A 25,272-nucleotide genomic window follows, 5' to 3' on the forward strand; every position below is an offset into this window, starting at 1 on the left:
GCCTCCTGTCCAGATGGCTCTGAGTGACTTGGGCACGGGCACAGGGAGGAACGGGGAGGGGAGACATGTGGAAGGGGCCCTCCCGCGCCCCCAGGTGTGAGCAGGTCACCATGGAGGTGGGGGGGGTCTGCATGGGCTCTCTGGGACCCTCCACATTGCCTCCCCCCCTCATCTGGGGGAAGATGAGAGGGAGAAAGGAAGACCCAGCCCAGAGACCCTTTGTGCCCCCACCTGGACCAGCTGCTGTCCCCTCAGAGCACGGAGAGATGGCTGCCACATTTCCCTGAGGTCGCTGGTGCCAGGCTCCCTGCAAGGCCCTGTGGGGAGCAAACGAGGAGGGGGCTTCTCCCCAGGGGCAGACAGAGGCCAGGCTCAGTGGCACGAGTCACAAAAGGCTTCGGAGAAGCCACCTGCCCTTCTAGGGACCTAACATTCTCACAGACCCTTCCGGGCATCCACACCTTGGACAGGGTGGGCAGGTGGGGCACTCTTTCTCCCCACCTCTTGGGACAGAGGCCTGGTGCTGGGGCACTTGGCCTGGTTCATGGCCATCTGGGTTCGGAGCTGGCCTCAGTCCTGTCCAGGAACCAGGACTTTTGGGACGGATCAGCCAGTGATTCCGAGATCAGCTCCCAGGCCTCGCAGGTGGGGACTGGGAAGTAAGCCCCAGGGGGGCGGCACTCCTGGGGGCGGGACAACCCCGCGGAAAGGCTTCGCCGGGCTGGTGTGTCCTCCGCCCCCTCCTCCCCGCGGTCCTGGCGCCTCGCTGTAACCCGACTCCGCTCGCTCGTTGGGGGGCGGGAGCCGAGTGCGCTCAGCCTGGTCCCGAGGCCCGAGTGCCACATCACTGCGCCCGCAGCCCGCCGCCTGCCGACCACCATGCCTCTGCTGCTGCTGCTCCTCGCCGCGCTGGCCGTCGCTGCCGCCGGGCCGGGGTGCGAGCCCAACTGGGACCCTGCAGGTAGGGCCGGATCACGCGCCCTGCGGGGAGAACGGGGCGCAGGGGACCCGGGAACACCCTCCCCTCAGCATGACCCATAGCCCGGGCTAACGTCTCCAAGTGGGCGCCCTGTGGCCTCCGACTGGTAGTGTGCCCAGGAGGGGGCACGGGCTCTCTGAGCACACGGAGGCTGGTACCCCAGGGCGGAGCACACGAGCAGCTAGGGGCAGCGGAGGGACACTGTGCCCACGTGTAGGGTCCTTTCTCGGTCAGGGTCAGGGTCAGGGCGCAGCAGGCGGGACGCCCAGCAGGTGGGGTCCGAGGCGCAGGAGCCAGGACTTGGCAGGGGGGAGGTTATCTGAGGTCGGTCCTTCCAGAAAGGGGGCAGGCCACAGCGAACTCTTCACCCCTCCTTCCCAGCCCTGCTGTGATGTGGACAACTACGTCTCCTGGAGGGCTGCTGGGCCCCTGGCCTCCCCCCCACCCCCGGGACTGCTGGGAAGGGGCGGGGGCTTATGAAAAGCTCCGGCGCAGGGGTAGGGGGTGACCCAGGGACCCTCCTGGGGTGTGTGTCTGCCTGCCTGATCTCACCTGAGCGTGGTGTTTGCGAGAGTTTGGGGTCCTGGCCACACCTCCCCTCTTGGAGTGGGCCTCAGTTTCCCTCCTTATTAAAAGGAGTCCAGTCTCCTCGGTGTTCATCAGCAGCAGACATCTGTGGCCCCCGCGGGCGGGGGTCCCCCCGGGGACAGGGTCTGAGGGTGGGTGTCAGGTTCAGAATCCGTCCAGCGCCAGGGCTGGTGGACACCTGAGAACTCGCCACACCTGCCAAGTGCATATCCCGGCAGCCGCCCCTCGAATGCGTCCCTGTGGGCCTTTTCCTTTCCTTCTCTCAGCCGGGACTTGCTCTCAGCTCTGCTCTCCTCCTCACCTCTTCCCTCCCCCCTCCTCCTTTCTGCAGAAAGACCCGGGTCAGGAAGGGCGTGCAGGCACACAGCTGTGGGTGTGGACATGTGTGTGCACGTGGACACTCAGGTGTATGTGTGGGATGCGGATGGAACTTGGACCATGTCATGAGTGGGCCCTCCCTTGGACCTCTGAGACCCCAGGAAGTGTCTAGAGCCCTCGAATCCCAGGGGAGCGTGCTGCCCCCTCCTCTGGGCGTAGGCAGACCAGACCAGCCCTCCTCGCCTCCCTCACTGACCACAGTGACTCTTTCCAGAGTGAGTCCTTCCTCCATCCCCACGTTCCTGACGAGTGTGACTGTGGAAGCCAGCTGTCTTTGCCAGACTGCAGACGACAGGTTGGGCTGGGTAGTTTGCATCCAGGTCACTCTAGTCTAGCTGCATCTCACAGCCCCGGGGGCTCTCTCCCTTCTCCTCTGTCCCTTGCCTGGGGAAGGGGGGGTCTCCAGGTCTTTATGGGGGGGACTGGGGCCTGAGGAGACTTTCATGCTCCTCGGGGCCAGGCGGGTCTGGGTTCAAATTCTGACTCCTCTACTCTGCTGTGTGACCTTGGGCAGATGGCTTGACCTCTCTGACCTCATTCAGGTTATATGCATTAGAGGAAGCCCTGGCCAGGAGGAATAAACCCATCCTGGTCTTTGTAACGGCCAGCCTTGGGTCCATCTCCGTTCTTCTGTTGAAGAAGTGGTGACACCTTGTGGTCAAGAGGTGCAGTGGTCACGCGTGGACCAGCCCCTTCCAAGATGCTGGTCGGCCACACTTATAATTTTTTTATCTTTTCTAGTAGCCACACTAAAGAGGTAACAAGAAACAGGTGGAATTAAATTTTATAGCAAAACATACTTAACCCTTTATATGCAAAATATTGTTCCAGTATTTCTCATCAATATAAATATTATCAATGATATATTTTACTTTTTGTTCTTAGTACTAAGTCTGATGTTTGGTATTTGACACCTGCAACTCATGTTGACTTGGACCCACAGCATTGCAGGTGCTCAGGCCCCGCTGGTGGCTAGTGGGGACCACACTGGAGGGTGTGGCCAGAACTCCCCTGTTCCCAGCCCCCACCAACCCCTGAGCCCTCGAGACAAGTGCACGTTGTCACCTGCCTCTCGTTTTGGGTTCGATCGTGTCCTCTGGAAGATGTGCTGACATCGTAACCCCCGGTACCCGTGACTGTGACTTTATTGGGAAACAGTCCTTGCAGACACAGTCAGATTAAAATGAAGTCACACTGGCTTAGGGTGGACCCTGAATCCGATGGCCGATGTCCTTATAAGAACAAGGTAATTTGGACACAGGCACAACCGGGAAGGACATGGAGACAAAGATTGTGGGGCGACGTGGCCATGGGCCCAGGACCCCCAACAACCGTGTGCACTCTCATTCTCCCTATATTACAGATGGGGAAACTGAGGCACAGGGGCAGGTAATCATCCAATGTCAGTTTTCCCATCCATAAATCGAGGCGACTTGAAGCCATGGGACTTGAGGAGGGACCCCCTTGTCAAACCTGCTCCAATCCATGCACCCAGTCGCTGGTGGGGGCTCCCGGTGGCTTTGAGGGGGCAGGTGTGTGCGCCATTACTCATGGGGCATCTACCCCGAGCCCGTCGCAGAGTGTGGGATGTCTCGGAGAACCCCCCCCCCCGTTGTTCCCGCAAAGTGGTGGCAACAAAACCCAGCTCAGGTGGGGGAAAGGGAGCCACAGAGCGCAGCTCCCTGGGCGGCCTCCCTGCTGTGACGGGCGGGGTCGGACCCGCCTGGCGCTGGCGCCCGCCGGGCATCCTGCCCTGCCTTATGCTGCCTCGCGGCTCACAGCGACGTTTTCTTACCACATGACGTGGACAAGGAGGGAGGTGGTCCCGGGGCTGCAGGCCTGTCCCTGCAGGCCGCCTGCAGACAGCTGTGTCACCGTGTGTGGCTGTCTTTGTGACCAGTCAGGAGGGGAATCACACGAGCCCCTGGTGGTGAGAGGCTCCCCTAAGACCCTCGTCCCGCGGGAGCTGGGCCACCGTGTCGGGCTCAGGGACGGTGGCTGCCCGGTCCCCTTGGGGAACCCTGTTCTCAGTTCCTGAAGGACCAGCGCCCGCCCTCCTGCGCCTCCTCCACTGGGGCCTCGCCTGTGCGCAGGCAGGTTGTGGCGACCTCAGGATTTTTTTTTTTTTTTTTTTTTTTTTTTATTTTTCCGAAGCTGGAAACGGGGAGAGACAGTCAGACAGACTCCCGCATGCGCCCGACCGGGATCCACCCGGCACGCCCACCAGGGGCAACGCTCTGCCCACCAGGGGGCGACGCTCTGCCCACCAGGGGGCGATGCTCTGCCCCTCCGGGGCGTCGCTCTGCTGGGACCAGAGCCACTCTAGCGCCTGGGGCAGAGGCCACAGAGCCATCCCCAGCGCCCGGGCCATCCTTGCTTCAATGGAGCCTCGCTGCGGGAGGGGAAGAGAGAGACAGAAAGGAAGGAGAGGGCGAGGGGTGGAGAAGCAGATGTGCGCTTCTCCTGTGTGCCCTGGCCGGGAATCGAACCCAGGACCCCTTGCACACCAGGCCGACACTCTAACACTGAGCCAACCGGCCAGGGCCGACCTCAGGATTTTAAGGTGAAACCCACCCTTCCCAGACTCGGGGTCTGGGCCTGGATGAAGGTCAGGGTGTGGGGGAGGTTACAGGATTAGATCGGGGCCTTCTCCCTCCAGTCATAGCCTTCCTCCCTCTCCTCCTCACCTCTCCCACATCCCCTCTTCTCCTTTCCTGTGTCCTCCTGTTCCTGCCCCCCCACCCCCCGGGACTCCTGGCTGGGCTTAAATCTCTCTCCATCAGTCCTCCCTCTGATGCTCACAGACCTGCTCTGACGGCGGCCTTGCAGGTGACACTGTTTGTGGTTGATGTTCTCGGCCTCCCCAATAACACCTCATGCCTGTCAGGTCCACGTGCCTGGGCCTCGCGGGGGGACCTTGAGCTGTAATGGCAAGGACAGTTCTGCATGTTTCTCTCTGTGAAGAGGGTCCCCCACCCAGGAGACAGAGGAGCGCCACACTTGCAGAAAGTCTTGGAGGGCAGGGAGCCGGCATCCCCGAGGCCGGATGACTTTGAATAACATGAGGTCAGGGTCCGTGATGGACGGGCGGAGCCCCCGGTCCAGGCTCCGAGGGCCGGCTGCTCGTCCATGTCCAGGAACTCTATGAGAAGGTGCTGCTCCACAGCGGGAGGCTGGCGTGGTGGAAGTGTCTGTGCCCGGGCGGGCAGCTGGCGCATGTGGGGGCGGGGCTCTGGGCTGTGGAGAGCCCCCCACTCTCTGGCCATCCTCTCTGCGTGGAGTCACGTGACCTCCGTGACATGAGGGCTCCATACCCGCGCGGTGGGGGAGCCCGGCCACGTGGACCTCAGAGATCACCGTGAGGACCGAGTGAGACAAAGCCTACATAGGGCCTGTGCGGGGCGGGGTGCCCGGCGAGTGTCAGCGCGCGTCGGGGGACAATGACAGCAGGGCCCTCTCACAGCGCTGGCTCTCTCTCTGCAGGTGGCTGCCACCAGTCGCCGGCCTCTGACAGTGGTACGTACGTGGCCTGCCCTTGTTTGTGTATATGGGAGTGTGGTGCAGACACTCCCCCCCCCCCAACTATCAAAGCATTTTATAAATTATTTTTTTATTTATGGAGAAGAGAGACAGAAAGGAGAAAGAGAGAGAAGGGAGGGAGGAGCAAGAAGCATCAACTCCCATATATGCCTTGACCAGGCAAACCCAAGGTTTTGAACCGGCGACCTCAGTGTTCCAGGTCGATGCTTTATCCACTGCGCCACCACAGGCCAGGGTATCAAAGCATTTTAAAGAGCTGAACCCATGGTTCTGAAGGGTAATGGGTAGTGTGGCCCATTAATCAAATCCAGACTGCTTCTTAAGCAGCTGGAAACGAGACAAAATGAACAAGGAAGGACCCCCCCCTCTTTGCCCTGGGCCTCTGGACAGGCCCGGCTCCTGCAGAGCGGTACCCCCTTCCTGCCTGCTCCTCCGCCCCCTGGGCCACCTCGGAGGTGGGCTCCACACGCTGGGGTTCAGCCGTGGGGGGTGTGTGGGGTGTGCTCTTCAGCCCCCGTGCTCCCAGGCTCTCGGCCTTGTGCCGGCACCTGCTGGAACCTGGGCTGGGCCCAGCCCCTTCTCCTCTCTGAGCTCTGATTTCCTCCTCCCTCCCCAAGTGCGGAAGGGGATGCGGTGCCCACGCACGGTTTTGAAGGCCGTGTGGGATCTGATGTGTCTGAGGGGCTCAGAAGCAGACAGACATTTCTTCAAGTCTTCTCCTGTCAGATTGGGCATCTGCTCTATTCCAAGTGGAGGGACTAGGGTTCTTTTTATTTTTAAAGCAGGAAAAGTGGCCTTGGCTGGTTGGCTCAGTGCTAGAGCATCAGCCTAGTATGTGGATATCCTGGGTTTGATTTCCAGTCAGGACACATAGGAGAAGCACCTATCTGTTTCTCTACCCTTCCCCCTCTTGCTTCTCTCTTTCTCTCTCCCTCCCTCCCCCTCCTGCAGCCATGGCTCAACTGGAGTGAGTTGGCCCCAGGTGCTGAGGATGGCTCTATGACTTCTGCTTCAGGCACTAAGAAGAGCTCCATTGCTGAGCAACGCCCCAGATGGATAGAGCATCGCCCCCTAGTGGGCTTGCTGGGTGGATCCTGGTCAGAGTGCATGTGGGAGTCTCTCTCTGCCTTTCCTCCTCTCACTGAATTAATAAAAGAATGGCAGGAAAATATTTTCCCAATATGGCATTCAATGACATGCCCTAATGTTGCAAACCCTGGGCAAGGCTGGCATTCCTGCTCCCATTTCACAGATGTGGGAGCTGAGGCCCAGGACGACCCGCCTGGTTCACCCACAAGTGAGCAGTTGAGCCCGGTCAGTGTCAGGAGCCTTCTCCGGTCCTCCCACCGGCCCCGGTTGCCCCGGAAACAGCCCTTGTTCCAGCCTCGGCCCCGCCCAGTCTGAGGACTCCCTCCCTGCAGGCCCTGAGCCTGGGCGGGTCGGCTGGGGCACAGCAGGCCTTCAGGAAGTGTCTGACAGATGACAGAGTGGGTCCCCGCGGGTCCCCACGGGAGGGACTGACCTGACCCTCGTCCCCCAGCCACGTGCGTGGACCTGCGGCTCAGGACCTGCAGCGACGCCGCCTACAACCGGACGGCCTTCCCCACCCCGCTGGAGCACCGGTCCCGGGAGGCGGTGGAGGCCAGCTCCGAGTACATCCTGCTGAGCGTGCTGCACCACCTCCTGGAGGGCCAGTGCAACCCCGACCTGCGCCTGCTGGGCTGCGCCGTGCTGGCCCCCCGCTGCGAGGGCGGCCGGGTGCGCAGGCCCTGCCGGGGCGTGTGCCAGGCGCTCAGGGCCGCCTGCCAGCCCGCCTTCGACGCCATCGACATGGCCTGGCCCTACTTCCTCGACTGCGGCCGCTACTTCGGGGGCGAGGAGGAAGGCTGCCACGACCCCCTGGAGAAGCTGCGCGGTGAGCGGAGGGGGCTCCGGGGTTCAGCGGGGCTGGGCCGGGCCGTCCGGGGGGCCCCGACGGGACGGCTGAGTCGGAGCGGGGACAGCGCTTCAGCCAGGGCCCGGCGAGGGGGCCCCGGGCAGGTGCCCGTGCGGGAGTGCGCCTGTGAGAATGCCTGGATGCGTGGCTGCCCCGGGGGGCCGGGGTCCCTGCCCGCAGCCCTCAGGACACTGCGGTGCACCGGCTTACCCCAGGCTGGTGTGGGGAGGGCATGACCTCGTGTGAGCTCTGCGAGGCAAAGCCTGTCATTGCCTATGGCCGGCCCTGAAAGATCACACGTGGGATACTGCCCAGCAGCCGGACCCATAAAAGCGGGGTCTGTGGGGCCCGGTGGGCTCAACAAGGTCGCTCACTGTGAGAGCGTATGCAGAGGGATGGGCTTTGGTTCCTTGTGTGGACAAAGCAGCAGAGGTGCAGTGGGCAGCCCTTTGATAGTGCTGAGCCACTCGTCTTGGGAGATGAGATATGCAAGGAAGTCCTGGAGGACTTCTTGGCGGTGGTGCCAGGGGAGGGGGTAAGAAAAGTTCTTCATGAGGCTAAGCCAAGTGCCTCTCCACGCCTTTCACCCCAAGCCTGCTGTGCTCCCTGCTGGGTTTTCCAGGGCAGGTCTGGAGGACGGGCTCCATGACTGCCCACCCTCCAGGGTCACAGGGGCCATCTGTGGTGGCCGGCTAACAGTTTTCTGCTATGGTGAATGTCCTTCCTGTGCTGTCCCAGGCAGATGCCGCTAGTCACACTGGGGAATGTGGCTAGTGCCACTGAGCGTCAGAGTTTTTATTTGATTTGATTTGAATGGATTTAAGCTTAAGTATAAATAGCCACCTGTGGCCAGTGTGTGACACTGGACAGTGCAGGACATCTGCTTCTGGCCTCTTGTGTATTCACATCACAAAGCTGACGGTGAGGTTCCCACGATCTGGGGCTGGGTGCCGTGCGTGGGTCTCGTCTATATCCCACAGCAACCCTGAAGGTAGTCACCCCGATTGTACAGATGGCAGAGGGGAGCTCTGGGAGGCAGACGGTGGCGGTGGTGAACCGGGCTGCACAGACTGGACTGTGCCTTCACCAGACAGCTGTGAGCACCTGCTGCGAGCCTGGTGCATGCTGGGACGTCCAGGATGGAGCCCCGGCCCCCGCGAGCCTGGGCCCCCGTTCTGCCGCTCCCTGGCTGTGTGCGGGGCTCAGGGCTGACCCCGGAGCTGACAGCGGTGGGGGTCCCGCTGCTCTGGGGCTGCCGGGCGGACGCCGGGGTCTGTGGGCAGCACACTGTTCATGTGGAGGCAGGAGGCATTGTGGCAGGGACGCAGAGGAAGGAAGCCAGACTTTCTGTGGGTCAGGCCCGCCCGCCCGCCTGCCCACCCACCCTGGGAAAGCCCGTGGACTTGGCTTGAAAGAGATTATTTTGGGCAACTTCGCCAGCAAATTGCTGGTTCTGTTTCCTCCCTCCTCGAAAACCATTCTGAGCACAGACAAAACCACAGGTCAAGTGAGACACTTTGGGAGAGGATTAACTGTTCATGCTCCCCCCCCCCCCCCCGGGACCAGCCTGCAGGGACCTGCTTAGTCACGCTGAGGCCCCGGCATGGGGACGGCGCAGGCAGGGAGTAGCCAGGGCCACCTGCCGGGTCTGTGCTCCGGGTGGCAGGATGGGAGAGCTGGCCAGCGGTGGTCCCCCTGACCTGGACCCAGGAACTTCTCTTAAAGAAACCTTTAGAAGTATGGAGTGAGTGTCCCCCCCAGGCATGCTCACTGTCCTGCTGGCAGGAGCAGCAGCCGTCTGGAGCCTTCAGGGGCTGGACTGTGAGCTGGCAGGAGCCCCTCAGAGCTGGTGCTCCCTGACCCGCAGGTGCCGAACCTGTTTCCGCCTGGACGAGGAAACAAGGCAGATGGGGACCCCCCACGTCAGCACGGGGTCACGGCAGGTGCTCCCGGGAAACAGGAAGCAGTCCGGAGGCTACAGGCCGAAGGGCAGGCTTGAGGCTTCTGTAGGTCTGTCTTTTCCTCCAAATCCTGCTGGCCCGTATCTTACGAACGTTCCGAAGCAGTAACGTGTTACTTTTCTGCAGGGGCGCATTAGGCACGAGGTTGCTTTATACATGCTGGGTGCTGCTATTAGCTGTGGTATCAATCAAGTATTATAGAGGGGTTTTTAATTTAAAACAGACACAGATCAGCCAAAGTGGGTTGGTGGGGGGGTGAGGGTGTGGAGCGGTCAGGGTCCGAGGGGAGGTGGGTGGAGGCAGACAGCAGCTTGCAGTGAGTGGGTCAGCTGGCCTGGGCTGACCTGGCACCCCACCCCCGGCTCCAGGCGGCCTGGACGTGGAGGACACGCTGCCCTCGGGCCTGCCTCCGACCTTCATCGACTTCACCCACCACTCCTACGCCCAGATGGCGCGCGTGCTGAGGCGGACGGCGGCCCGCTGCCCCCACATCGCCAGGACCTACAGCATCGGGCGCAGCTTCGACGGCCGGGACCTGCTGGTCATCGAGTTCTCCAGCCGGCCCGGCCAGCACGAGCTGAGTAAGCCACAGCCGGGCACTGCGGGCGCCCCAGTGAGAGGCCTGGGCGTGGGCCCGCTTCCGGGGACGGACCCCGGGCCTGCTTGGCCTTGGGGTGAAATAGCCAGGGTCCCGGAGTCTAATCAAAGCCCCTGATGTTAGGGGGACGGGGTGGCGAGACAGAGTCATCAAGGGTCTGCTTGCTACACTGGGTGAACGGCCACACCCCACCGGCCACGTGGAACCACTTAGTGAGGACTGGGAGCCCAGGGGGACGTGGGACGCAGGGCTCACAGCCCCGGGAACAAAGGCTGCACCGCCAGGGAGAAGTGAATCAGGGGCTCGCCAGGGCTGCAGAGCCGTGGCCTGTGTGCCTCCACGGGGGGACACGTCACCACGGAGTGTACCACGTCCCTTGGCAACCTTGCCTCGGCGCCCAGACCCCGGGCAGGTGGGTGCGGCACCCAGTCTGGCTCCTCTAAGCTGCCTGCCGAGCGCGACGTCAGAGAACGTAGGAACAAAGCCCTTTCTCCCTTTTCATAACCCACGTCCGTGTTCACTCGTCTCGGACGGAGGGGCCCTGTTTGGAGACGAGGGAGAGCCAGCTGCCCGGGAAAGGCCACATTTCATTGTCCCCGTAGAGCTCTGCTCTTTCAAGGCAAAGCCGGACGTCACTGCAGTCACCGTCCACGCCCGCCGTGGTTGAGGAAGGGCCCGCTCAGGCCGGGAGGGTGGGCGCTGGACGCATGACCGTGGGGCTGAATTTCAGGGCTAGGCCGAGGCCATGGACGCGGCAGTGGGCTCTGGGGCCGGGGCTGGGGTCTGGCCCAAGGTCCAGGAGGTTGTAGCAAAGTCTCTGCCCCCCGGCTGGGCAGCCTGCTTCCTGTGAGTGTGTGTGTGTGGGGGGGATTGGTGAGTGAGGGTCCCAGTCCTTCCCCAGCCTCATCCCCTACCTTGTCTGTCCCCGTGACCGTGTGCATCGGCCAGGTTCGATCTAGAAGCAGACCCCATTCAACCCTTGGTCCTTGTAAGCTGCTGTAGAAATCCACCCCACTTAGTGCAGCAGCTCCGGCCCCTTTGCTGGACTGCCCACCTCAGCCCAGCTCTTATCCTGCTGCCTTAGGCAGCGTGGACGTCCTGAGCCCGAAGCCCGGTCTCTGGCCAGGGGTCAGAGGTCACCAAGCCCCTCGGTCTCCGGGGCCCAGCCTGCCTCCCAGCCCCCGGGTTGGTTTGGTGGTGGGCTCTGGGCTAAAGGCGGGCTCTGCCCAACGCGGGTGGGCCTGCAGCTTTGGAACGTGTGGGCCCATCATCTATCCACCCACCCACCCACCCATCATCTATCCACCCATCCGTCATCTATCCACCCACCCACCCACCCATCATCTATCCACCCATCCGTCATCTATCCACCCACCCACCCACCCATCATCTATCCACCCACCCATCATCTATCCACCCACCCATCCATCATCTATCCACCCATCTGTCATCTATCCACCCACCCACCCACCCATCATCCACCTACCCACCCATCATCTATCCACCCACCCACCCACCCATCATCTATCCACCCACCCGTCATCTATCCACCCACCCACCCATCATCTATCCACCCACCCATCATCCACCCACCCACCCATCATCTATCCACCCACCCACCCACCCATCATCTATCCACCCACCCGTCATCTATCCACCCACCCACCCATCATCCACCTACCCACCCATCATCTATCCACCCACCCACCCACCCATCATCTATCCACCCATCCGTCATCTATCCACCCACCCACCCACCCACCCATCATCTATCCACCCACCCATCATCTATCCACCCACCCACCCATCATCTATCCACCCATCTGTCATCTATCCACCCACCCACCCACCCATCATCCACTCACCCACCCATCATCTATCCACCCACCCACCCACCCATCATCTATCCACCCACCTGTCATCTATCCATCCACCCACCCATCATCTATCCACCCACCCATCATCCACCCACCCACCCATCATCTATCCACCCACCCACCCACCCATCATCTATCCACCCACCCGTCATCTATCCACCCACCCACCCATCATCCACCTACCCACCCATCATCTATCCACCCACCCACCCACCCATCATCTATCCACCCATCCTTCATCTATCCACCCACCCACCCACCCACCCATCATCTATCCACCCACCCACCCACCCATCATCTATCCACCCATCCGTCATCTATCCACCCACCCACCCACCCACCCATCATCTATCCACCCACCCATCATCTATCCACCCACCCACCCATCATCTATCCACCCATCCGTCATCTATCCACCCACCCACCCACCCATCATCCACCTACCCACCCATCATCTATCCACCCACCCACCCACCCATCATCTATCCACCCACCCATCATCTATCCACCCACCCACCCATCATCTATCCACCCATCCGTCATCTATCCACCCACCCACCCACCCATCATCCACCCACCCACCCATCATCTATCCACCCACCCACCCATCATCTATCCACCCACCCGTCATCTATCCACCCACCCTCCATCCTTCTTTCCTTCCTTTTTTCCTTCCATTCATTCCTTCGTTGGCTGCTGTCTGCCTTCTCACGTAAGCATGAACATATACCTTAACTTATTACACAAACATGAAGCATGGCTTTCAGTAAAAACTGCACAAACCAGTGATGCCATATATTGTTTTTTGTTTTCTTTTTCCTGAAGTGAGAAGCAGGGAGGCAGACAGACTCCCGCATCCACCTGACCGGGATCCACCCGGCACGCCCACCAGGGGGCGATGCTCTGTCCATCTGGGGCGTTGCTCTGTTGCGACCAGAGCCACTCTAGCGCCTGAGGCAGAGGCCACAGAGCCATCCTCAGTGCCCGGGCCAACTTTGCTCCAATGGAGCCTTGGCTGCGGGAGGGGAAGAGAGAGACAGAGAGGAAGGAGAGGGGGAGGGGTGGAGAAGCAGATGGGCGCTTCTCCTGTGTGCCCTGGCCGGGAATCGAATCCGGGACTTCTGCACACCAGGCCGACGCTCTACCACTGAGCCAACTGGCCAGGGCTGATGCTCTGTATTGTTAATTAATCTCCTCGATGCTTCGTGCTGCTGCTAATTATGTCTGAAAATGCCAAATGAGCTCAATAACAAGACCTCATTAGCCCCGGAGACACTGGGGCCACAGCAAGTGTGAGTAGGCGCAAGAACATCTGGCCAGCCCTGCCGCAGGGGACCCTCCCGGGCTCTGAGACGACCCCCGGGTCACCATGTCTCCCCTGCAGTGGAGCCCGAGGTCAAGCTCATCGGCAACATCCACGGCAACGAGGTGGCGGGGCGGGAGATGCTCATCTACCTGGCGCAGTACCTGTGCGCCGAGTACCTGCAGGGCAGCCCCCGGGTCCAGCGCCTGCTCAACACCACCCGTGTCCACCTGCTGCCCTCCATGAACCCCGACGGCTACGAGGTGGCCGCCGCCGAGGTGAGCGCCCTGCCTGAGGCGGCACTGTGTGGGCCGTACCCCCCACACCCCTAGTCACTCCTAGTCATCCACTAAGCGCGAGCAGTCAGGGAGGGGGGGGACTCTCCAGGCAGGGGGGGCAGCCAGCGCCAGGCTCTGAGGGCGGGGGGTCAGCGTGGAGGCAGGGCGGGCGGGCCAGGGCCAGAGAGCCGGCAGAGGAGGTCAAGGGTGGACGTCCTCCCCAGGTCATCACGCAAAGCCCCAGAGAAAGCACAGCCCCGGTTCCAGCTCTCACCTCCCGGGAGGAGCAGGGCAGGCATGCTGACCCCCGGCTGCGGGTGGCCCGTGTTTCAGGGTGCCGGCTACAACGGGTGGACGAGCGGACGGCAGAACGCGCAGAACCTGGACTTGAACCGCAACTTTCCCGACCTGACCTCCGAGTTCTACCGGCTAGCTTCCTCCCGGGGGGCCCGCACGGACCACATCAGCATCCCCCAGCACTACTGGTGGGGTAAGGTAGGAGCCGCCCCCTGCCACGCCCGCCCCCAGCCCCCCCCCCCCCCCCCCCCCCCCCCCCCCGCACAGACCACATCAGCATCCCCCAGCACTACTGGTGGGGTAAGGTAGGAGCCGCCCCCTGCCACGCCCGCCCCCAGGCCCCCCCCCCCCCACAGACCACATCAGCATCCCCCAGCACTACTGGTGGGGTAAGGTAGGAGCTGCCCCTTGCCACGCCCGCCCCCAGGGCCCCCCCCCCCTTGCACAGACCACATCAGCATCCCCCAGCACTACTGGTGGGGTAAGGTAGGAGCCGCCCCTTGCCACGCCCGCCCCCCGGGCCCCCCCCCCCCCCCCCCCGCACGGACCACATCAGCATCCCCCAGCACTACTGGTGGGGTAAGGTAGGAGCCGCCCCTTGCCACGCCCGCCCCCAGGGCCACCCCCCCCCCCCCCCCCCCCCCCCCCCGCACAGACCACATCAGCATCCCCCAGCACTACTGGTGGGGTAAGGTAGGAGCCGCCCCTTGCCACGCCCGCCCCCAGGGCCCCCCCCCCCCCGCACGGACCACATCAGCATCCCCCAGCACTACTGGTGGGGTAAGGTAGGAGCCGCCCCCTGCCACGCCCGCCCCCCGGCCCCCCCCCCCCCCCTTGCACAGACCACATCAGCATCCCCCAGCACTACTGGTGGGGTAAGGTAGGAGCCGCCCTTGCCACGCCCGCCCCCAGGGGGGGCCCCACCCACAGCTACTCCAGGACCCTCCTCCGGGGCGGTCCTTCCCCTACCAGGACAGGGAGCCCGGTGGTTAGAGCCTTACCCTCCTGGGATAGCTCCTCGCTGGGCATTGGCGGTTCTCAGGGCGCAGTGACTGAAAGCACCCAGAGCCTGGCAGGTGCTCAGGACAGGTGCCCAGGAAGGCTTCCTGAAGGAAGTGGCATCCTAAGAGGCAGGAGCACTGGCATGTGCGAGAGCCCCGTAGTACCTGACCCCAGTCCTGAAGGCTGGGCACTGACCCAGGGCGGGCAGTGGGCTGTGCCCTGTCCTGAGGCGGCCCCGTCCACCCTGGGCAGGTGGCCCCTGAGACGAAGGCAGTGATGAAGTGGATGAGGACCGCCCCCTTTGTGCTGTCGGCTAGCCTGCACGGGGGCGACCTGGTGGTGTCCTACCCCTTTGACTTCTCCCAGGACCCCCACGAGGAGAAGATGTTCTCTCCCACGCCTGACGAGAAGGTGAGAGGCGGGGGGGGGGCGGGGGGCGCAGGGAAGCCGCGGGGTGGGTGCCGCCCTCGAGCTGGATCGCTGTCCGGACCTGTCCTGAGCCCACAGAGTCGCTGAACCCTTAGGAGCCTTTTGGGCCCAGCTCCAAAGCCCCCTCCTCCAGGAAGCCTTCCAGCCCAGCTGGAAGCAGCCCCTCTCTGCTCTGGCTGCACCCCACCTTCCTCAGTGTCTCTATCTGGGACCTTCTGGGGTGGGGACTGTGGCCAAGCACCCTCCCACCCACTGGGCCACCTGGTGTTTCTGGTCCAAGAGGAGGGTGGGTTCCAGAAGGCACCAGCAGGGGGCAGTGCTGCAGCGCGAATGACACCCGCCCGGCTCTGAGCCGCCCTCCTTTGTGGGCCTTGAGGGTTTAAGGATCAGCTTCCTGGGAGTGGGGTGCAGGGGGCTGGCTGTCGGAGCATAGGGCCATCAGCTCTGTGGCCTGTGTGCCCCCCTCTCCGCTGGGGCAGAGGGAGCCCCTGGGCCCTGGATCTCAGAGGCCGCTGTGTGTGGATGTTCCCAGAGGGGACGTTCACCTCAATGAGTCCCGGCAGAGTCAGAAAGCTGAGCGTCTTCCGCACGGGCCGTCAATCGGCAATCAATAACCCTCAGCCCCGCAGCCTGTGGTGGTCTCTGTGGAAACCAGGGTCCCCAGAGAGGCGCTGTGGGGCGGAGGGGCTGAGGAGGGGCTGGTCAGGCTGTCCCCAGGCACCCCCCTCAGACTTCCATGGCATCCCGTGGACGAGGGCCAGGGCCGCGGGCAGCGTTCCGGGCCCCCAGACTGCCCGCAGCTGCCCGCTCCTCCCCGTTGCTCTTCTGCCCCTCAGACCCTGCGCTGGACTCCCGCTCGGTGCTGCCCGCTGTCCCCTCCGGACTCGGCCCAGGCCCCGGCGGGGGAGGCTTGCTTTATCCAGGGTCACTGGTGGCAGGAGCTGGGAGGGTGGTCTTGTCCTGGCCCCTGGCCTGTGTCCTGGGGCCCCATGTCAGTCTACGTGCTCCCCCCCCCCCTGCAGCAGTCCACTGCCCCCACCATGTTCCCCTCATCCTTGTCCACTCATGCCTGGCCTGGCCTCGGCCGGACTCCTCCCAGCTTCCTTGTCCTGTGCTCACCTCCCAGGTCAGGCCTGTTGTCATAGTGCAGGGGCTCTGCGCTGCCCCCAGGGACCCACCACAGGTGCCCCGAGCTTGGCCGTTCCGCCTCTGGGCCTTTGCACGTGCTGTGCCCACTGCAAGGACACTGTTCCCCTCTCTTGCCTGTGTTACAGGTGCCCAGTGTGGAGGCCCCTCTCACAGGAAGCCTCTCCATTGCCCCCCAGCCCTGAGGGCACCCTACAGGGCACCCACCTTCTGGTCTGGGCCTCGGGGAACCTCTTTTATGGTCTCCTTTCCAGATGTTCAAGTTGCTGGCCAGAGCCTATGCGGACGTCCACCCCATGATGATGGACAAGTCGGAGAACAGGTGTGGGGGCAACTTCCTGAAGAGGGGCAGCATCATCAACGGGGCGGACTGGTACAGCTTCACGGGAGGTGCGGTTCCGGGGGGCTGGGGGCGGGCTGGGTGGGGGAGGGTGGGGGCAGGAGCCGGCGCCGGGCAGGAGAGGGCTGGGGGCGGGCTGGGCGGGGGAGGGTGGGGGCAGGAGCCGGCGCTGGGCAGGAGAGGGCAGGGGGAGGGGAGGGTGGGGGAGGGTGGGGGAGGGTGGGGGCAGGAGAGGGCAGGGGGAGGGGAGGGTGGGGGAGGGTGGGGGCAGGAGCCGGCGCCGGGCAGGAGAGGGCTGGGGGCGGGCTGGGTGGGGGAGGGTGGGGGCAGGAGCCGGCGCCGGGCAGGAGAGGGCAGGGGGAGGGGAGGGTGGGGGAGGGTGGGGGAGGGTGGGGGAGGGTGGGGGCAGGAGAGGGCAGGGGGAGGGGAGGGTGGGGGAGGGTGGGGGCAGGAGCCGGCGCCGGGCAGGAGAGGGCTGGGGGCGGGCTGGGTGGGGGAGGGTGGGGGCCGGAGCCGGCGCTGGGCAGGAGAGGGCAGGGGGAGGGGAGGGTGGGGGAGGGTGGGGGAGGGTGGGGGAGGGTGGGGGCAGGAGAGGGCAGGGGGAGGGGAGGGTGGGGGAGGGTGGGGGCAGGAGCCGGCGCTGGGCAGGAGAGGGCTGGGGGCGGGCTGGGTGGGGGAGGGTGGGGGCAGGAGCCGGCGCTGGGCAGGAGAGGGCAGGGGGCGGGCTGGGTGGGGGAGGGTGGGGGCAGGAGCCGGCACTGGGCAGGAGAGGGCAGGGGGCGGGCTGGGTGGGGGAGGGTGGGGGCAGGAGCCGGCGCTGGGCAGGAGAGGGCAGGGGGCGGGCTGGGTGGGGGAGGGTGGGGGCAGGAGCCGGCGCTGGGCAGGAGAGGGCAGGGGGCGGGCTGGGTGGGGGAGGGTGGGGGCAGGAGCCGGCACTGGGCAGGAGAGGGCAGGGGGCGGGCTGGGTGGGGGAGGGTGGGGGAGGGTGGGGGCAGGAGCCGGCGCTGGGCAGGAGAGGGCAGGGGGAGGGGAGGGTGGGGGAGGGTGGGGGCAGGAGCCGGCGCCGGGCAGGAGAGGGCAGGGGGAGGGGAGGGTGGGGGAGGGTGGGGGCAGGAGCCGGCGCCGGGCAGGAGAGGGCTGGGGGCGGGCTGGGTGGGGGAGGGTGGGGGCAGGAGCCGGCGCCGGGCAGGAGAGGGCTGGGGGCGGGCTGGGTGGGGGAGGGTGGGGGCAGGAGCCGGCGCTGGGCAGGAGAGGGCAGGGGGCGGGCGGGGTGGGGGAGGGTGGGGCAGGAGCCGGCGCTGGGCAGGAGAGGGCAGGGGGCGGGCTGGGTGGGGGAGGGTGGGGCAGGAGCCGGCGCTGGGCAGGAGAGGGCAGGGGGCGGGCTGGGTGGGGGAGGGTGGGGCAGGAGCCGGCGCTGGGCAGGAGAGGGCAGGGGGCGGGCTGGGTGGGGGAGGGTGGGGGCAGGAGCCTGCGCTGGGCAGGAGAGGGCAGGGGGCGGGCTGGGTGGGGGAGGGTGGGGCAGGAGCCGGCGCTGGGCAGGAGAGGGCAGGGGGCGGGCTGGGTGGGGGAGGGTGGGGGCAGGAGCCGGCACTGGGCAGGAGAGGGCAGGGGGCGGGCTGGGTGGGGGAGGGTGGGGGAGGGTGGGGGCAGGAGCCGGCGCTGGGCAGGAGAGGGCAGGGGGAGGGGAGGGTGGGGGAGGGTGGGGGCAGGAGCCGGCGCCGGGCAGGAGAGGGCAGGGGGAGGGGAGGGTGGGGGAGGGTGGGGGCAGGAGCCGGCGCCGGGCAGGAGAGGGCTGGGGGCGGGCTGGGGGGGGGAGGGTGGGGGCAGGAGCCGGCGCCGGGCAGGAGAGGGCAGGGGGCGGGCTGGGTGGGGGAGGGTGGGGGCAGGCGCCGGCGCTGGGCAGGAGAGGGCAGGGGGGGGGCTGGGTGGGGGAGGGTGGGGCAGGAGCCGGCGCTGGGCAGGAGAGGGCAGGGGGCGGGCTGGGTGGGGGAGGGTGGGGCAGGAGCCGGCGCTGGGCAGGAGAGGGCAGGGGGCGGGCTGGGTGGGGGAGGGTGGGGCAGGAGCCGGCGCTGGGCAGGAGAGGGCAGGGGGCGGGCTGGGTGGGGGAGGGTGGGGGCAGGAGCCTGCGCTGGGCAGGAGAGGGCAGGGGGCGGGCTGGGTGGGGGAGGGTGGGGCAGGAGCCGGCGCTGGGCAGGAGAGGGCAGGGGGCGGGCTGGGTGGGGGAGGGTGGGGGCAGGAGCCGGCGCTGGGCAGGAGAGGGCAGGGGGCGGGGAGGGTGGGGGAGGGTGGGGCAGGAGCCGGCGCTGGGCAGGAGAGGGCTGGGGGCGGGCTGGGTGGGGGAGGGTGGGGGCAGGAGCCGGCGCCGGGCAGGAGAGGGCAGGGGGAGGGGAGGGTGGGGGAGGGTGGGGGAGGGTGGGGGCAGGAGCCGGCGCTGGGCAGGAGAGGGCAGGGGGAGGGGAGGGTGGGGGAGGGTGGGGCAGGGCCTGGGGCCTCCTGTCGCAGCTTTTTCCTGGAGCTTGATTCTGGGCCCTTGGAGAGCAGCAAAGACGCACCCTGGCTGGGAGACTCCCACTCAGGGGAGGAAAGGTTGGGGCGTGGGTGGGCTCACCAGAATAGGGCCCGGGACCTCCTGCTGCCATTCTGGTTAGTGACCACGTCCACCCCATGGCTCCACTTGTACGTCCAGTTCCGCTTTTCCGTCTGAGGGTTAAGTAGGGTTGCCTGACGGAATGCAGGACCTCCAGGGACCCACCGAGGGGTGGCCGGCCTGAGCCCCAGACCGCCCGGGTTCAGAGTGCAGCTCGGCCCCTTCCCCTGTGGGACCACATGCCCCCAGGCCTCTGTCTGCTCACCCGTGGAGCAGGGGACAGCGGCACCAGCCAGCGGCACCTGGGAAGCGGTGGCCGCGCTCAGCTGGCCCCTGTGCTGCAGGTATGTCCGACTTCAACTACCTGCACAGCAACTGCTTTGAGATCACGGTGGAGCTGGGCTGCGTGAAGTTCCCCCCCGAGGAGGCGCTCTACACGCTCTGGCAGCACAACAAGGAGCCGCTCTTGAACTTCATGGAGACGGTGAGCCGGCTGCCTGCCTCGCTCTGGGGGTGGTGAGGGGTCAGGGGCGACCCCCCACCTCGTACCCGGGGCACTGTGTGGCAGAGCTCTGCGTCCGCACATTCGGTTACATTTCACTCGTTTGTTAGCTAAGCGCCTGTTAGTTTATAGCGGAAACCCCCTGCCCCGTCTGACCTGCACCCACAGGCCATGGGCTGGGGGGGGTGTGGGGTCATATGTCAGGGTCCTGGTATAGCAAGGGTCTCAGGTCCTCAAGGGGTACAGCTGAACACCAGGGGAAGACACCTGACCCAGCCTCAGAGGCCATGGGGCTTCCTGGAGGAGGCAGTACCTGGGCTTTGTCTTGGAAGAAGAGGGGAAAGGGGATGGGACCAGGAGAGCTCAGGCAGGGGGCAGGGGCGGTGGGGGAGGGTCCCCCTGGCCGTAGGAAGGCAGTGGGCAGTGGGCAGGCTGAGGCCCAGGGGTGATAGCTCTGGGCCTCTGGGCAGCAGGGGATCTGTGTGCCCCAGGGCCTTGGGCACGTCTGCCCCTTGGATGGGATGGCATTGGCTGGCAGGGGGAGGTGGAGCGGTAACTGCTTTCATGGGGCTGAGGTCACACAGAAATAGTTGCCCAGTGAGCGGGGGCCTCAGAGTATGTGTCTAAACCCCTCGCTGGGCCTGGAGACCCCAGTCTGGGTGACCAGCTGGGGACAAGATGCCAGACATCCGGCTTCCACGTCCAGCCCTGCCCCAGACCTCAGTCTCGCCAGCACGGTCACAGCCGAGGGATGTCACAGGGTTCTGACGAAAGCAGCGTGCATGAGGGGAATGCAGGGAGTCGAAAGGCAACCGTGGTTTTTCTAGAACCTCTGCTCTGTTTTCCAGGCATTAAAAAAAAAATCAGAGAGTGCACAATGTCCCTGTGAGAAGCAACGGGACCGGCCGAAGGGGAGGGGTTGGGTTGGCAGGTGCACAGTGTGTCACAGCTGGTACCCCCCCCCCCCCATGGGGCGTGAATCCTGACACCAGTCCTGGGCGGTAGGCGGGCTGCCCCACTTATAGATGGAGGGGCAGGTGCCAGGGAAGGGCGGAGCTGGTCTGGGGTCACCGGGCGACACACAGGCTCCTGTCCCTGGCTCTTCTTGGTGGCTGTGAGATAGTCAGAGGAGGCGGCCAAGGGTGATGGGGCCTGTGTGTCCATTGTCACCCAGCGACTGCCCAGAGCTCAAACTCAGACCCGCCTGCCTGCCCCACAGCCCGGCTCTGTCCGTGACCTCCCTTCTTTCCGGGAAGATCAGGAACCTTCCTCCAGGCAAGAGCCAGACAGCCTCCCCGTCAGCCGCTGTAGCAACAGGGGAAAAGCACCAGTAATCGCTGGGATGTCATTAGTGTTGCGAGTTTCATGTTTATGGCTGTGCCCGCGACCTCTTGCTGGTGGGGGCGAGTCATCATCCAGTAATGGCCCTGGGCCAGACCCCCACATGCACTCCATTTTATGGCTGTCTGGTGAAAACGAGTTTTAAGGAGACTTAAATGGGGCTGGTATCGCTCTGAGGATATTGTATGTGAAGTCTTGGAATAGGAAGATTTAATAGCCAGCGAGGTTCTGTGGGAGGCTGGGCAGCACGCGGCTGGGCGTGGCTGCCCCCTGAGGATGACCCCTCAGGAGAGCCAGGCCGAGCCTTCCGATAAGATCGAGCCTGTCGTGGCCCATTGAGGCCTTCTGCACAGTGATCCTGACCAGGCCCTTGGGTGGGTGTCTCCTCTCCCTGGGGGGGGAGGGGAGGGCATTGCTCACCATCTCTACTTCCTTGTCAGAGAGCTCCCCATCCTGGTCCTGCAGAGGGATGACTCCTCAGTCTGTGGGCTGGGATGGAGTAAAATTCGGACAGTGCAAGCTGATGTTAAATGAGGCCCTGTTGTTTGTGTGACTTCTGTTATCAGGGTAGGAGGAGGAAGGCAGTCAGTGACATTAGAGTGAGGTCAGGGCTGGGAGAGGAGAAGCTCATGACTGTGGGACCCCAGAGGGTGTGACTAGTCATCAGGGAGGGCTTCCTGGAGGAAGAGGCATGTGAGCTATATCTCAAAGGGATGAGGAATTGGCCAGGTGGGGGCGCTGATGAGGTGTTGGGCCGCACTGAGGAGGGATAAAGCAGCCTCCTGGGGGAGACCAGCCTCACTGCACTGAATTTCTCCTCCCACCCAGTCATCCTGGCCTCATTTGCTGTGACCTGTGGACCCGTAGTTTTCAGTCCCGTAGAGCAAGGGCAGTTTGGCTTGTCTATTGCCGATTTGGGGGAGGGGGGAGAAGAAATGTGAGCAGGATCAGGTGGCTCTGATAGGAGCTTTGCTTTAGGGAAGCGCAGCGCCCCCGGCTAACCACTGGCCGGCTGTGTTGCAGGAGCTGCAGGCACACAGCTGGGGGGCAGGTCCCGGGCCTCCGCTTTGGCGCTGTCCACATCACTACGTATCATTACTCCCCAGCGGTGCCCAGCAGGCCGCGCGACCCCGCCTGACAGACAGGGCGGCCACACTGAGATGCTTGCCCAAGGTCGGGGAGCGGGTCTGTGCCACGGCCAGGACTGAGCCGGGGCCCAAACCCTTGGCCTGAGTCCTTCCGGTGGCCCGTGCTGCCTTCAGAACCTTGATTCAGAGAGAACCCAGCCAAGACTCCGCCTATGGCGGCGGGCGGGGGGCCGCTCAGGTGTGCTCAGAGGTGGACTCACCAAGGCTCCGCCTATGGCGGCGGGCGGGGGGCCGCTCAGGTGTGCTCAGAGGTGGACTCACCAAGGCTCTGCTTATGGCGGCGGGCGGGGGGCCGCTCAGGTGTGCTCAGAGGTGGACTCACCAAGGCTCCGCTTATGACGGCGGGCGGGGGGCCGCTCAGGTGTGCTCAGAGGTGGACTCATCAAGGCTCTGCTTATGGCGGCGGGCGGGGGGCCGCTCAGGTGTGCTCAGAGGTGGACTCACCAAGGCTCCGCTTATGGCGGCGGGCGGGGGGCCGCTCAGGTGTACTCAGAGGTGGACTCACCTTTCTGCCCGGTGCTCACTGCCCGAGAGACGCCAGCCAGACCCTCCGGTAGGACTGCGGGTTGTTCACAAACCTGGACAGGGTTGATTGCCCCAGAGATGGGCTCACCCGCCACCCTCACTTCACAGATGAGAAAACAGAGGCCCAGAGAGAGGCAAAGTGAGGGGTAGGGCAGGCTCAGCCACCGGAGACCCCAGGCTCTACGGAGAGATGGATGGGGGGCTGACCAGGCTCTTTGGTGAGCACCCATCAGAGCTGCACCCTCATTTCTGGTCCCTCCAGGTGCACCGGGGCATCAAAGGCGTAGTGATGGACAAGTTTGGCAAGCCGGTTAAAAATGCCCGTATATCCGTCAAGGGTATTCGCCATGACATCACCACAGGTGAGCCCCTTTCAGGGCCCATGTCCTGGCCGCCGGCTCCCGCAGTCCACGCTCCTCTGGGCAGCATGACTCCTCCCCCGCCCGCCTGGTCGGCGAGGGTGCGGGGGGGGGGGGGTTGTGGTCCGTGACTGCTGCAGCGTGTGGCCCAGGGAGACCGCGTTTGGGTCCCAGCTGCCCACGCGCATACTCCATGTCTGTCAGGAAATCACGGGGCTCGGAAAAGCCACCATCTCGAAAACCAAGGAGGGGGCTGCTGCCAGTCCATGAGCCCGTTTGTTCAAATCCCAGAGTTTCTGTCCCATTGATAGGCTGGGTGCCCAGCGTGGGGTCCAAGTGCCCTTGGGGATTTCCCAGCTGATCTGAAAATGGCAATACGCTGTAATGTGGGTGGCCTGGCCCAGAGGAGGGAGGGATGGCTCAGTGTATGGCTCGGGGAAGGTCTGTGAAGGCCTCAGAGAGGAGGTGGTGCCCAAGCAGAGCTTTGAGGGATGAGTAGGAGTTCGATAGATGGAGAAGGCAGGAAGGACATCGTCCCAGGTCATTACAGAGGCGAGTGTACACTTGGGGCCTGTCTGCCCACCTCCGACTCCCGGGACCCATCACCTCCAGGCTGACTCTGAGCCCAGGTCCGAGAACTACTTGACTCTATTTGTCCACAGCCCCAGATGGCGACTATTGGAGACTGCTACCCCCAGGGTCCCACATCGTCATCGCTCAGGCTCCTGGCTACTCCAAGGTCATCAAGAAAGTCACCATCCCTGCCCGGATGAAGAGGGCAGGCCGCGTGGACTTTATTCTCCAGCCTCTGGGGACTGGACCCAAGAAATTCCTCCAGGGGCCGCGGAGAAGCGGTCCGGGGCTCCGAGACCCGCCGGGAAGCAGCGGCGGCCCCCACGGGGAGGCCGAGGAGCCGGGCCGGGAGCGGAGGCAGCCGGGGGACGGGAGCAAGCCCTGGTGGTGGTCCTACTTCACGGCGCTGAGCCAGCACAAGCCGCGCTGGCTGCTCAAGTACTAGGTGCTGCTTGCGGCCGGGGCGTGGCCGGGACCCAGCGCCTCCGCGGCCCGCGCTCCTGGCTCCTGGTTCCGTCTCCCGAGGACCCCGTGAGACCGGCTCCACTTCATTAAAGTGAGCGTGCTCACCTTCTGCTGTGATGAGAGGCTCCATGTGTGCGGCTTAGAATCGGACCCTGGCCGAGCGGGCGAGCGAGGCCGCCCTGGTGCCCACAAACCGGCTGCCGCTCAGACTCGTCTGCGCGTGGTCCCCAAAGCAAGAGGGACCCCGCTCTACAGACGGGGAAAACCGGGGGTCGCACACCGGGAGGGGTGAGCGGGAGACCAGACTTCACGTCCTGCGGCTGAAGCCCGGGTGTCTGGGAGTACATCGGGGAAGGTCAGGGCGCCCCGCTGGGCAGAGTGGGGGTGGGCAGCAGGGGACACCCTCAGGGTCAAGGCCTCTGGGGCGGGAGAGCTGGCAGGAACCTCGAGCCCCTGTAACCTCACCTGAGGGTAAGGCTTGGAGGCCCCAGGCCTCCAGGTCTCTGTGGGTCCCTGAGATGGGAGGGCCTCTCCTTGCTGGGGTGGGGGCTCCCTGTCAGTGGACCAGACACGGGTTTTCTTCTGAAGGGGAGTCGTAGGTGAGTTCCGAGTGAGGGTTCTGATTCCAGGTCAGGATTACGTCACCTCTTTCCTGCTCTGAGAACCTGGCTTTCAACAACGTCGGGTGTGATAGAATTAGTATTTCTTACAATTGCTCGTTTGCTTTATTTGTAACACACACACATGGGCTTCAGGAGGACCGTGTCAGCTGCAACACTCGCAGGCTGACAGCTGATGGCCAGAACTGGTCAGGAGTTCTCTTCTCTTTTTCCTTCCCTTCCTCCTTCCTTTCCTTCCTTCTTTCTTTCCCACCTTCCTCCCTCCCTCCTTTCCTTTCCTTCCTTCCTTCCTTCCCTCCTTCCTCCCTCCCTTCCTCCCTCCTTTCCTTCCTTCCTTCCTCCCTCCCTCCTTCCTTTCCTTCCTTCTTTCCTTCCTTCCTCCCTCCTTCCCTCTCTCCTTTCCTTCCTTCTTTCCTTCCTTCCTTCCTCCTTCCCTCTGTCCCTCCCTTTTTTCCTTCCTTCCTTCCTTCATTCCCTCCTTCCTCCCTCCCTCCTTTCCT

At 64.3% G+C, this 25,272-nt stretch overlaps 1 protein-coding gene across 1 annotated transcript; it reads left to right on the plus strand.

Moving 5' to 3' along the window:
• The first annotated feature begins 773 nt into the window (after window positions 1-773).
• Window positions 774-24,262, plus strand: CPZ (carboxypeptidase Z). Its single transcript, XM_066279629.1, has 11 exons — window positions 774-961; window positions 5,429-5,461; window positions 7,026-7,400; window positions 9,751-9,963; window positions 13,242-13,438; window positions 13,772-13,933; window positions 14,990-15,148; window positions 16,567-16,702; window positions 19,584-19,723; window positions 23,018-23,117; window positions 23,777-24,262. Exons 1-11 carry the CDS (start codon window positions 880-882, stop codon window positions 24,130-24,132), a joined length of 1,953 nt encoding a protein of 650 aa, XP_066135726.1. The 5' UTR covers window positions 774-879; the 3' UTR covers window positions 24,133-24,262.
• Window positions 24,263-25,272: the final 1,010 nt, after the last annotated feature.

Source organism: Saccopteryx bilineata, chromosome 5 (genome assembly GCF_036850765.1).
Source record: "Saccopteryx bilineata isolate mSacBil1 chromosome 5, mSacBil1_pri_phased_curated, whole genome shotgun sequence".
NCBI classification, from domain to species: Eukaryota; Metazoa; Chordata; class Mammalia; order Chiroptera; family Emballonuridae; genus Saccopteryx; species Saccopteryx bilineata.